This window comes from Acipenser ruthenus, chromosome 9, assembly GCF_902713425.1.
Source record: "Acipenser ruthenus chromosome 9, fAciRut3.2 maternal haplotype, whole genome shotgun sequence".
Classification (NCBI taxonomy): domain Eukaryota; kingdom Metazoa; phylum Chordata; class Actinopteri; order Acipenseriformes; family Acipenseridae; genus Acipenser; species Acipenser ruthenus.
The window spans coordinates 3,019,302-3,031,417 of NC_081197.1; the positions used below are offsets into that span (position 1 = coordinate 3,019,302).

At 41.7% G+C, this 12,116-nt stretch overlaps 1 protein-coding gene across 9 annotated transcripts in view; it reads right to left on the reverse strand.

Moving 5' to 3' along the window:
- LOC117406561 (ribosomal protein S6 kinase alpha-3) overlaps window positions 1–12,116 on the reverse strand; it is a 57,248-nt gene continuing 45,132 nt past the window's right edge. For 8 of the 9 annotated variants that reach the window (XM_034923681.2, XM_034923679.2, XM_034923676.2 and 5 more), the window contains 11 exons: window positions 11,713–11,777; window positions 11,127–11,229; window positions 9,874–9,998; window positions 8,351–8,476; window positions 7,769–7,858; window positions 6,258–6,416; window positions 5,111–5,272; window positions 4,816–4,892; window positions 4,008–4,125; window positions 3,493–3,633; window positions 1–1,972 (listed from right to left, as the gene is read on the reverse strand). In XM_034923681.2, the coding sequence (XP_034779572.1) occupies window positions 1,847–1,972; window positions 3,493–3,633; window positions 4,008–4,125; window positions 4,816–4,892; window positions 5,111–5,272; window positions 6,258–6,416; window positions 7,769–7,858; window positions 8,351–8,476; window positions 9,874–9,998; window positions 11,127–11,229; window positions 11,713–11,777 (1,292 nt within the window). In that variant the 3' untranslated portion in view covers window positions 1–1,846. The remainder of the gene's footprint in view (window positions 1,973–3,492; window positions 3,634–4,007; window positions 4,126–4,815; window positions 4,893–5,110; window positions 5,273–6,257; window positions 6,417–7,768; window positions 7,859–8,350; window positions 8,477–9,873; window positions 9,999–11,126; window positions 11,230–11,712; window positions 11,778–12,116) is intronic. The other variant, XM_034923677.2, reaches the window with a different exon arrangement.

Below are 12,116 nucleotides of genomic sequence, written 5' to 3' on the forward strand. Positions count from 1 at the left end.
TCTATACAAGTGTATCAAAATATTCAAATGTGCTTTTGTTAAAAATCTGATTGACCACTTTTTTTTTTTCTTTTTTAATAATGACATCACTATAATGTAATAATCATCAACTACAGGATAAAGCTAAATAAATGTACACTGTTCTTTTTTATTTATTTATTTAATTATTACTGCAATCTGACCCCATTCATCATTATGCAAATACCACAAAAATGAAAGCTTTTACAAAACTTTACCAGAACAGAGAAAAAGTAGCGAGATGACTGAGCATCAGGCTAGGAATTCCCTATTCCCCTTGTGCATGATCATTGTCTTCCATTTGAATACTTGTCCCGTGCAGTTCAGTATGCTGCTTTCTGTTTAATACTAGAACAATGGCATGCTTAAGACCACCACCCATCACCCCACAGTGTGAATTTATATACATTTTTTTGTTGCTTATAATACATTCAATGGACATTTCAACAGGCACATTTCAAAAGCTGTATTTAATGTTTCACTTAAATGAGAGAATGCGCTGCTATGAAACACAATGAATAAATGGAGGATGGAACAGCGCAAAACAGGCTACTGCATAAAAACACAACTCCGAAACTCCATATTGAAAATGGATCAATGGCACAAAAAAATCCCAAAGAAACACAACAGTAACAGGATCTATCATTTATATATCTAACCTGGAGTCTCTTCATCCACACTTGTTCACAAAAGTTTAGATTTCCCTTTATAAAAGGTTACCACAGTAAACTTGCACGGTCATATTGCAGTGTTCCCATGCTTTTCCCATGGTTACTCTTTGCACTTACCAGAGTTTGCCATGTTTCTTTTTTTATATGGTTTACCATACTGTTCTGGGCTTTACAATGTTTACCTATGCATTACTATACTTTCACTGTGCTTTATCACACTCTGCAATGCTTTTACTCTGGGAAACTTTATAAGGGTCTAAACACACTTATTGTTCATCTATAAATGTAGACCAGTTATATTATTACAAGCTATTTAACAGAACAATACAGTGTTACTCAAGTTAACCGTTCTGACCCAAACTGTGGACAAACAGACTCATCATCATCATATATCCCCTGATCTAGAGCTACGAATCTGATCTGCAGCTCTGACAGCCCTAAATAATAATACAATAACAACAACAACAATACAAAAACACAGAATGACTGAACTGTGGGTAAATTCAGAAAAAAAAAACTAAAAAAAAACTAAAACGGATATTACAAACATTACTAAATTCTGATGAGAACACAGAGTTTGAATCTGAAACTCAACAGCTTGAAAACAGTTCATAAGAAAGCTGGGACGCTGTACACAGTAGGAGTGGAAAACCATGAGCCCTTTGGAGAAGACCTACAGTGGATAATAATGCCCTCCACGTGATATTTTTCCACTACAACTCGTATATTAAAGCAAAGCAACACCAAATTTAAGCTCTAAATAAAAAGGTTTAATAAATACATATATATATCCGTATATGTATATACATTGTATGTATATATTTCTGAGTGTGCATTGTAAAAATTTTTAAAAACTTTTGCAAGACTATACAGTGCATCCCCCCCCCCTCGGCGAGGCACGATGCTTTACAATGATTGTACAAGCTAAATGAAATCCGAGACAGCGAGAGTGAACCTTTCTTTGTGATAAGAGTCAATTCCTTCCACACATACTCCGTGCTTTGGAAACTTCAAGCAACTCCTTTTTTGTTTCATATCATAGAGCCCAGCAGCAGCAACAGCAGCAGCAGCGGGGTTGCAGTTGTCCCAGCCAGGACAGGCTGACGGCTCTCGCTCCCCGAGATTCGCTCTTGCCATCCTGGGAGGCGGCAGTGTTTTCACAGGGCGGTGGAGGTGAGCTTCTTCATCCCTCTCCGCTGGGCCAGGGTAGAGCAGCCCACTGACTCAAGCATCGGGGACATGGGGTTGCGGTTCAGAGCAGAGTACGTAGCAGCCATGGCACCCTGATAAAAAAACAAAATACCGATCAAACACATGGTACGACCACATGTACGAACCCGCAAGCGAGCGCTTTAACCACTATGCTTAAGAGGGGTCGGGCTCGTCTCACGACGGGTCACAATCTGTAACGGCAGTGCAGCACACAGCACACAGCACCGAGTTGCTGAGCACAATGCCTGTTTCAATTGCAGGGGTAGGTCTTTGTTCCATCCATGTTTTAACAAAGTGTCAAAGTGAACAAAACAGCAGTTACAAATGTTAAACCTGGAGTGGCATGAGAAAATAATCGACAACATCGAAAATATTCACCGACAACAGAGAAACTGCAGGAAAGTGCAATTAAAACAGAAGATATCGTGCATTACTGAAACCCATAAGAGGGTGCTGCAGAGTCAACATTCGCTTTAAGAGGCTGGAGAGAGATAATCAAAACCGCAAACTGCTTTTAGCAAATTTGTACTTTACTGTATATTAATATCAAACATTTCCTGGGGGCAAACTTTGCACTGGAGCTCAGACCCTCCAGAGATCTTTGCACTGGAGCTCAGACCCCCCAGAGATCTTTGCACTGGAGCTCAGACCCTCCCGAGATCTTTGCACTGGAGCTCAGACCCTCCCGAGATCTTTGCACTGGAGCTCAGACCCTCCCGAGATCTTTGCACTGGAGCTCAGACCCTCCAGAGATCTTTGCACTGGAGCTCAGACCCTCCAGAGATCTTTGCACTGGAGCTCAGACCCTCCAGAGATCTTTGCACTGGAGCTCAGACCCTCCCGAGATCTTTGCACTGGAGCTCAGACCCTCCCAGATCTTTGCACTGGAGCTCAGACCCTCCCAGATCTTTGCACTGGAGCTCAGACCCTCTCGAGATCTTTGCACTGGAGCTCAGACCCTCCCGAGATCTTTGCACTGGAGCTCAGACCCTCCAGAGATCTTTGCACTGGAGCTCAGACCCTCCCGAGATCTTTGCACTGGAGCTCAGACCCTCCAGAGATCTTTGCACTGGAGCTCAGACCCTCCAGAGATCTTTGCACTGGAGCTCAGACCCTCCCGAGATCTTTGCACTGGAGCTCAGACCCTCCCGAGATCTTTGCACTGGAGCTCAGACCCTCCCAGATCTTTGCACTGGAGCTCAGACCCTCTCGAGATCTTTGCACTGGAGCTCAGACCCTCCCGAGATCTTTGCACTGGAGCTCAGACCCTCCCGAGATCTTTGCACTGGAGCTCTTTCCCTGTGTCTGAAGTGTTGAACTGAGTTTTGATTGACATTCTCATTGCTGATACAGTGTGAATGATCTGTTAATGGCGGCATTAAGAGGAATGTGCATGTGCAGGTTTTGCACATAGCAGATGTTAACCTTGCAGAGGTGTGAATGGTGCGAGTTACAGCAGGAACAGTGTCAAACGTGAAAATTAGGATAAGACCCAAAGATAGTAAATGAAAAACCAACTGAATATACCCCACAGAATGCAAATCCATGCATTCTCCCACCCCATACGAGGAGTACGAATTGGAAGCCTTACCTTTACCAAGTGCGGCGCGTCTTGCCTGTTGAGCTGGTACTGAGGCAGCCGGTCCCTGTGCACTATCCAGGGGTGACGCAGAACCTGCGCTGCTGTCAGTCTCTGGTGAGGGTCAACGTGAAGCATCCTGGATACCAGATCCTGGGCAACAAAACAAATAGCACTGCTATCCAAAAGCGCTGGGACAAACCGGGGGTTTTAATCCTCGATTTTGTTTAATATTTATTCCTATCAAAATCCTAATATTCTTTAAATTTTGAAATAACTGGAAACAAAATATAATTTGTATCATATTACAGTAAAAATAAAATCTCTTGTGGGTAAAATAAACCTGCTAGCACATCTAATTACCCATTAATGAAAAGAGAGTAATACTCGTGTCCAGTAGAATGCATTTTTTTATTTTTTTATTTCAGGCCTGCATTGGATTCCTTGTTGATTCTGTTGTGTGAATGAATACAAAGTGATTTTTTTTTGTTAGAAAACGCATTTGCCCAAAGACCACACTTGGTTACCTTTGCCTCGTTGGACACAGAGTTCCAATAGCCTCCGGTGAGAGAAAACTTGCCACTGCCTATTCGAGCCAGAATCTCTTCTGGGGTATCTTCAGGGCCATTAGCAAACGGGGTGAATCTAAATGCAACAGAAACCGAGAACAAATCAGACAGCATACACAATAACCCTCCAGCAAGTTCTGGGACACTGATTGCTGCTGGCTACCCTATCCTGCAGCTGGAGAAGACCTTCTGTTCATGACCCACCTAGGCACGCCTGACCAAGAAATTATCAAAAAAGCACTTTTGGATTACTTAAGCACCACCTGCACGACTGATGCTTCGCTAATATTCATGGTTTATAAATAAGGGAAGATCAAAATGCGTTTCAAGAGACTGAATCGAAATTCGGGTTGGCATAGATTACTGAAACTATTAGCAAATGCTCTACAAGCCTCCAAGATAAAAAATGGTATGTAAATAAATGGATCGGAGGCTTGACATTTTAAAAGGCAAGCTCTTGCGTTTGACTCACCATGTTTTACAGCTTGGTTCCTGCCTACATTGATTGCACAAGAGACACAGAGTCATCTTTCTAACTGGCACATCCTAAAAGTACCAGATGGGATCTCAGAAAGAGGGTTATTTAAGGAGTTGCTTTATAAAACGTCGTTGTGCTATAGAATCAACTTCAATCTCTGATGCATGTTTCTCCCAATAGCTGTCTACTCAGCCATGGTGCTGAACAGCTCTGGCACTCTTCTGCTGCCTTCTCATTCTCTAGCAATCCTGCACACCAGAGAAAGAAGCTGTCAAGGTACAAACCTACCCTGTGATCATCGTGTAGAGCAGCACACCCAGGCTCCAGATGTCGCACGCAGCATCATATCCTTGTTTCTTTAAAACCTGCAGAAACAAAAACATAAAAATCGGAAGGCTATTATCAGTACCCCACTTGTGATAATACAGTAACCCAGGTCTAATAATGATATACCACATTTCCATCTGCACCTAACCAGTCTATAAAACTCAATCTCATCTCGTTCCTAGTATTACAGAGGGGCTGCTGCTGTGCTAATACATCAAACGCACGAGACTGTAACTTCACAGACATGACATGTTACCTCTGGAGCCACAAAGTTGGCTGTATAGCAGGGAGTCATTAGCAGACCGTTCTCCGCCCGCAGCTGCTTTGCAAAGCCGAAGTCACAAATTCGAATGGATTCTGGATTCCCCGATTCATCCATGTAAAGAATGTTGCTGGGCTTCAGGTCTCTGTGCACTACCTACAGGGAGGGAATTGAATAAGCAGATACCACTCAGTGAATCAGTCACTTAAATCAGCCGCTATTCATTCAGTAATGAACCAGTGCACAGCTGGGGAGTGCAGAGAGAAGATGTACAGAAATAAACCAAGATGTACTCAGTAACCAATCTGGATAAAATATTAAAATGCAGTTAAATCAGGTGCTGGTTTAAAATAATCCCAAACCAAACCCTTGACTGATGGGGGGATGCGTGCTCCATCTAGGTTAGTTTGTTTCTTGTGGAATAGTACAGTAGAAGTTAATCTCAAAAAGTCATGAACCATTTCTCCTCGCTTTCCCAGAATTATCACCACACTTGAGGTTTTATTTATTCAGTTTTTTTTTGTGAGTTCTAACGGCCGCTCTTCATCTCCATGTTCCCCTGGGACTCGGACCACCTTGCTCTCTTACTTCCTGGCGACCTGGCCTGACCATGTGTTTCGTCTCTTTGATTCCCCAATATCCTCTGGCAAACTCATGATTAAAGCAACCGTTAGAATTATCCTGGTAGTCAAAACAACCCTCTTTCCTCCCCTAGGCCTCCCTCTGTAGATTTGGAGCCGACAGAAAGGAATGCTGGTACTGAGCTGTTCAGCTGCCGGAACACATTGTTTCATTATCAGAGTGAGGAGGATGTGTCTGAAGCAGGCCTTCATAAATGAAACCAGTTTAACAACAGGTCCCTCTGCTACACCCACAGGGGAGTGCTGCAGGTTTGCACTTTCACCTCTTTAGATTAAAACTCCCCCTAAAGCTCAGAAACCGTTAACAAAATCTTAACCCTTTCAACTCCGCTGGTTTATGAGAATGAGTGCATTTATATACACATGCGTTTAAAGAAAAACTAGAAGGGACAGTTCACTGAAGAAGGCACTTTTGTCTACTTTAGTTTTTATATTTTTTCCTTTAGGTTTCTGACAGAGCACTCTGAAGTTAGGGATGGTTCATAAGGACAGAAACGTACCCCCTGTATATGAAGGTACTCCACGGTTTTTGAAATGGTGTACAGGACAGCGCTGGCTTCTCTCTCAGAAAAGAACTTCTGCCTGAGAATCTTGTCTAGAAGTTCCCCTCCTTTCATGAGCTCCGTCACCAGGTACACAACCTTCCCGTCATCATAAACCTGGCAACAAGAGATTTAAAAAGAACAGTAAATAGCTTTAAAATACAAATGCGATGTTGTTATAGTTGTTAAATTCAACACGAGTGTGGGAATGGCAATTGCTAGTACGCATTCCACCAATGTCACTGAATGCAAAGCAGAGGCACCTAATTAGCTTTTTGTTCATGCAATCTCAGTATGCGCTCGTGAACATTAACAATGCTAAATTATAACATGTCCATATAAAAAAAAGAAGTAAAACCACACATAGGTCACAATGGCCTTGGTGTTTAGCTTTAAAACTAACTAAGGGGTTGATTCTCTAGCACTGGGGCATTACCCTGGATTATATTAACCACCTATCTGTGGTGATCCTGGGAATGCCCCTAAAATAAGTGCTTAATGCAATCCAGACGGATTCCCTGGTACTGTGGCTTACCCTGGCAGGGTATACGTTGATCAAATCAACCCTGAAGTGTTTCTATACCTTTGAGATAGCTGAGTTTATGTATAATTAAAAGCTTGTTTTTTTCAGCCTGCTGAATTAGCTTGTGGAGAGACAACTCATTCTGACAAATCCGTGCCTTGCATCTCTAAAACCATTCTGGGCGCTTTAAGATAACACATTGGCTACAACTCTGTTGTTTGCAGCTAATATGAAAAGTCACAGTCAGCTCCCCGGGAATCACAGTACAAAGTGCTTTTAATTAACTCAAATGTCAAGGATTTACTTGCAATGCCAGGAGATGTGAATCTCACATCAGGGAACTCATTTCAAAATGTTCCGCAGGGTCCAGTTTTTCAATGAAAGCCAGTAGCCTTAATGCCACTGTGAGAGGGAGCACAGTGTACTGCACAATAAAACAAATGAGCCTTCCTCTGTCCGCCGGCAGTGTTTCAATTCACTAGTCAGCCAGTGTAACGTTATTATCTCAGCTCCGCAAACTTCATTACTAGGTTCATTCTTTCCTGCCGTCTTAACATTCACCCCGTGTTCCTTTGCAGAAATTGACTTACTCGCAGGTCTAGACACAAGGTAAAATCGGCTTTAGTTGATAAGCAGTGGTAGGGGACTTTTTAGCTCCTGAAATTAGCTTCAGTCATTGGGGATAGCAGATACAGGTCTTAAAGTTACCAAATCACTTTTATTATTAAAAGGCTGCAGTTGCTTTTTCCCATCATCGCGGTGTGCAGATAAAATGAACAGAAAGATTTAGTTTAAACAAGCTCTTAAGATTAGAACTTGAACTGTAATCCAATGCATTGCGTTTTATCGCGTGACTTGTTAAAACAATGCGGATTTGCTGCCAGCACTTCTGTCTGTTGACCCTCGTCCTTCCTAATGAAACGCGTGCAATGAAATACGCACTTACGTCCTTGAGAGTGATGATATTGGGATGCTGTCCGTATCGCAGCAAGATCTCGATCTCCTCTGAAGGGTCCCTCTTGCTCTTATTAATGATCTACAAGAAAGAAAGTTAATTGAAACAAGATTAAGAACGCCGCCGTTTCACCAAGAAAACTAAAAAGATTCCTTTGAATTGAAATGGGGTACTGGCTGTGAAGTTAAACTGCTGTGTGTACAGGTTATCATAGACTCAAATCAAGAGGAGACTGGACAAAAATACAAAAGCAAAGAGCCCATCCTTGTTGTGCATATGAATTACTACCTGGTGAAAGATGCTACAGTAATCCTTTTAAAACGTTGACACAATTACAGTCAGGAGTTAAAGCTATTAAAGCCACTTCAGACAGCACAGGAAAGCCAGTGAGCAGGATCTTTGCTTTACTTTACAGCTAATGCACTGGGTACTAATCTCAGTCGCTGTACTACAAAACCCATACTCACCTGTTCAGATACTGTATAATGTATTATTACACCTGTAAATATACCAAGCCAGACAGCAACAGGAAGTAAAAGCAGATCCTCGTTGCCCCTTTAGTTGAGTCTTTACCTTCACTGCATATTCCATGTTGGAAGTCTTGTTGACACAGCGCTTGCAGATGGAGTAGGAGCCCACGCCAATGTCTTCCTTCACATCGTACCCGTCCGTGAACTGCATGTTGTTTCTTTGCAGCTGCTGAATGCAACACAAAACATACCGAGCTTAGAAAACCCTCAGCAAATGACAGGAATTCTCTATTGTAGCAAGTCATGAAAGTTTGAAACATTCATCTTTCTTAATGTATCTGTCAGCTGATACAGTACAGGTCTAAGTAAAGTCTGAACAGATTTAAACAATGCTGTTTGTCCACAACATGCTGTCCCTGTTGCCTGTCCAACTTCCTCATGTAAAGGTAACAAAGAAAAAGAAGGGCTGTTTGAGCACTGCTCCACGACACAGCTCTCATGTACCGTATATTGTGAAACAGAAATATATTGTTGCTGGGCAGAACCGATTTTCATGTATTTATTTCTTAATTAACTCTACTGGAACAAATCCTTCAAAAATCAGTGTGCTTTTTAAGCCTATTCTAATTCAGCTCCAATAAACAGCAAAGAGCTGGGACATATCTCAGGACTGTGATTGAAACAGTAAATACGTGGTTTGACAAGGTCCTAGAATGAAAGCACTGGCCAAGGACACCGCTGCAATACACCACTTCACTTTCATACTTCCAAACACATTACTAGTTCAGACTATCTGTACTCAGAGATAGCACACAGCTAACACAACCAATCAATCAATCGATCAGTCTACACAAGGGGCATTGTTACCCTCCTGGGATCTAGTAATGTCAAACCAGGGACAGAGAAGCAAGGCATATTTCCTAAAGGGAAGCTGAGATACAAGAGCCTCACATGGTTACAAAAGGAGTTGAGGATCTCTGTGAATTACAATGACAAAAACTGGCAATCAGCATCATTTTAGGAGATTCAAACATAAATTCACAGAGAGATTTAAAACAGGTAAAATCCGACTTCTCTGTCACTCTTGAACACTACAGTGACGTCAACGCATTAGTACAATTGATGGAGAATGGGAGAACAGCAAGGAACAGATGGGAGTGAATGGTAAATAACATTTCAGGAAAGTAGTATATTATTCATGTTACAGCAGGATCATCAAAGCATGCCAAAATGATTTGATAGTTATGATTGCAGAGAACACTAGTAACAACTCTCCCTGTACAGAACTGTCTAATCATATGCCAATATGATACGCCGGTGCAAAAGCAATGGGAAATGCTGAGAAAAACATCCAACAGCAGTCCATTTTTTCCCCCAATATTTCAATTACAGGGTCAGTGGAAAAATCTTCAGTCTGTTAGTCTATGGACACTGGTTGATTTACGTGAATGCTCCCAAGACAAAAGCAACTCTGCACAGGAACTGGGACACCACAGCTCAGAGAGTTTGCACGCAACAGCACAGTCAGTCACTGAAACACTGAAGCAGTTCTGAGTATGATTAGCCCCAGTGTGTTTGTAAAGGCAGCCTCTCCCAGCTTGGGGGACACAGACCAGTTTTGCTTACCTGTGCAATGGAGTTCACGTTTGTGGTCTGCATTGGTTGGTTTTCTTCCTCTGAGGTAATGGCAACAAAACTGAACCCACGAAACAACTGGTGCGCATTAGCACTGGGGGGAATACCCGGGGAATCTGGAAATGAAGAAGAAAAAAAAATAAAATCTAAGAAATGCAAATTGAGCTCTAAACCACTTCACATTCACATGGCATAACAGCAGCCTTTAAATGTAGCAATTATACCATTGTATAAGCCTGGATAAACCTGCAGGTGTTGATGGAATTTGCATGGTCCTTTAAGCGGTTGGAACTATTGCAGAAGAACCTGTCATATCCGATTTAGTTGGTTCCAGCAGTCCATCAGATATGTAAAAATATCATACATTATACACATACATATATCTCAGAGGGAGTCGTTGTACTACATTGTAGTTGCTTTATTAACATCTAGGCATTACATATGAACAATGTCAGGTACTTCAGGTGTGTCAAACACCAAAGCATGGTACTTCACTTATACTACACAAATGAAAATCTGTGAGAATTATTGCAGAACAAGGCACTGTAATACAGGATTTGGCAAGCGTGCACACAAACACAAATTGGTTTTGGAGGTCGGCAAAAAAAAATCTTGTTTCAGCAGTGTGGAGTAGTGGTTAGGGCTCTGGACTCTTGACTGGAGGGTCGTGGGTTCAATCCCAGCTGGGGGACACTGCTGTTGTACCCTTGAGCAAGGTACTTTACTTAGATTGCTCCAGTAAAATCCCAACTGTATAAATGGGTGATTGTATGTAAAAATAATGTGATATCTTGTAACAATTGTAAGTCGCCCTGGATAAGGGCGTCTGCTAAGAAATAAATAATAATAATAATAAAAAGGTACAGTAATTCTATGAATCCCTTGCTTTCTTGTTTTATTTAACATGGTTAAAATGGGTAGCTATGTGAAGTGACAGCATGTAAAAAGTGAAACTGAATTCCCAAATGCAAAACTCTTTTTTGTATCTATTCTGTCCTGCTAAGAGCTGAACGTACTGTTCTAGACCCATAATAAAATGTGCATTGATCAGTTTCCATCAGCACCGCTCACTTGGTAGCAGCATGTGTGAATTACTGGAGTTATGCCATTGGTTAATAGAGGGTATCGAATCTTACAGGATCGGATGAGACAGGTTCTACATATTAAACTACATTTCCATAAAAAATCCCTATTAAAAAAAAAAAAAACACACCATACAAAAAGCCAACCACTTGCTTTCGTACCTTTTGGGGTTTTTGCTGTGAATTCTGGATCAAAATAAAATGTGTCGTCTGGTCTGCTTGTAGCCGGCTTAAAAGGGGGATGAAGTTCTCTTCTGAACAATTTCTAAAACACAAAAACACACAAACAAATTCAATAATTCATATAAAAGGACAATATTATATACATAGATCACACAGCTGAGAAATATGTGAAATACACAATGGGATTTTAGCTTGTTGACTCAAATCTCCTAGAAACTTTTGATTCTTTTCTATCCTTGAAGAAATTATATGAATGTGCGGCCACAATAAGAGCGAGCAAAACAACAGAAGCATGCAGCACCACAGACCTATGAAAACAACAAGTACCCTGCTCCAGCCGATCCTGCTGCAATGCAAGCCCTCCCCCTCCCAGATCTCTGTCCTTGCCATGCGCTCAACAGAACACATTTCTACACACAGCTGCCTGTGCTTGTTTTGAGCATTGTGGATGGGGAGTGAATTCCAAGGAAAGCGGAATGCATACAAATATCCACTGTCCCCGCTTTCAGCACCAGAGAGATAAAACCCTGCCCAAGGCCTCAAATTGACATTAGAAAGCACTTACATTCCAGTCTATAGTGGAGAAGAATTGATGTCTCTTAATTTCTTCCACTCCATCCGTCCCAGCGCCTGTGTAATTGCACAGAGAACATTTGCAAAGCATCATAACAAGGTAATGGGACAGGGAAATGAAACTACTTGAAGCTACTTCCTCTTTAAGCTCTCTTTTTTTTTTTTTTTTTTTTTTTAATCTTGTTTCTGGTAAAACCCCTTGCTGAACTTCAAAGGGAAACTTTACCCCATCACACATTTTCCTAAAATGTAATTTCTTACCTGCTGACTACCCTATTATGTGTTTTTTTCTGTATGATTCTTTATTGCTGTTTAGCGGTGCACAGACCGGTTATTTGAAAGGGCTCTCCACAGGTGAGGGTCAATGGTGTTGATTGGGTTGATTTACCATTTTAA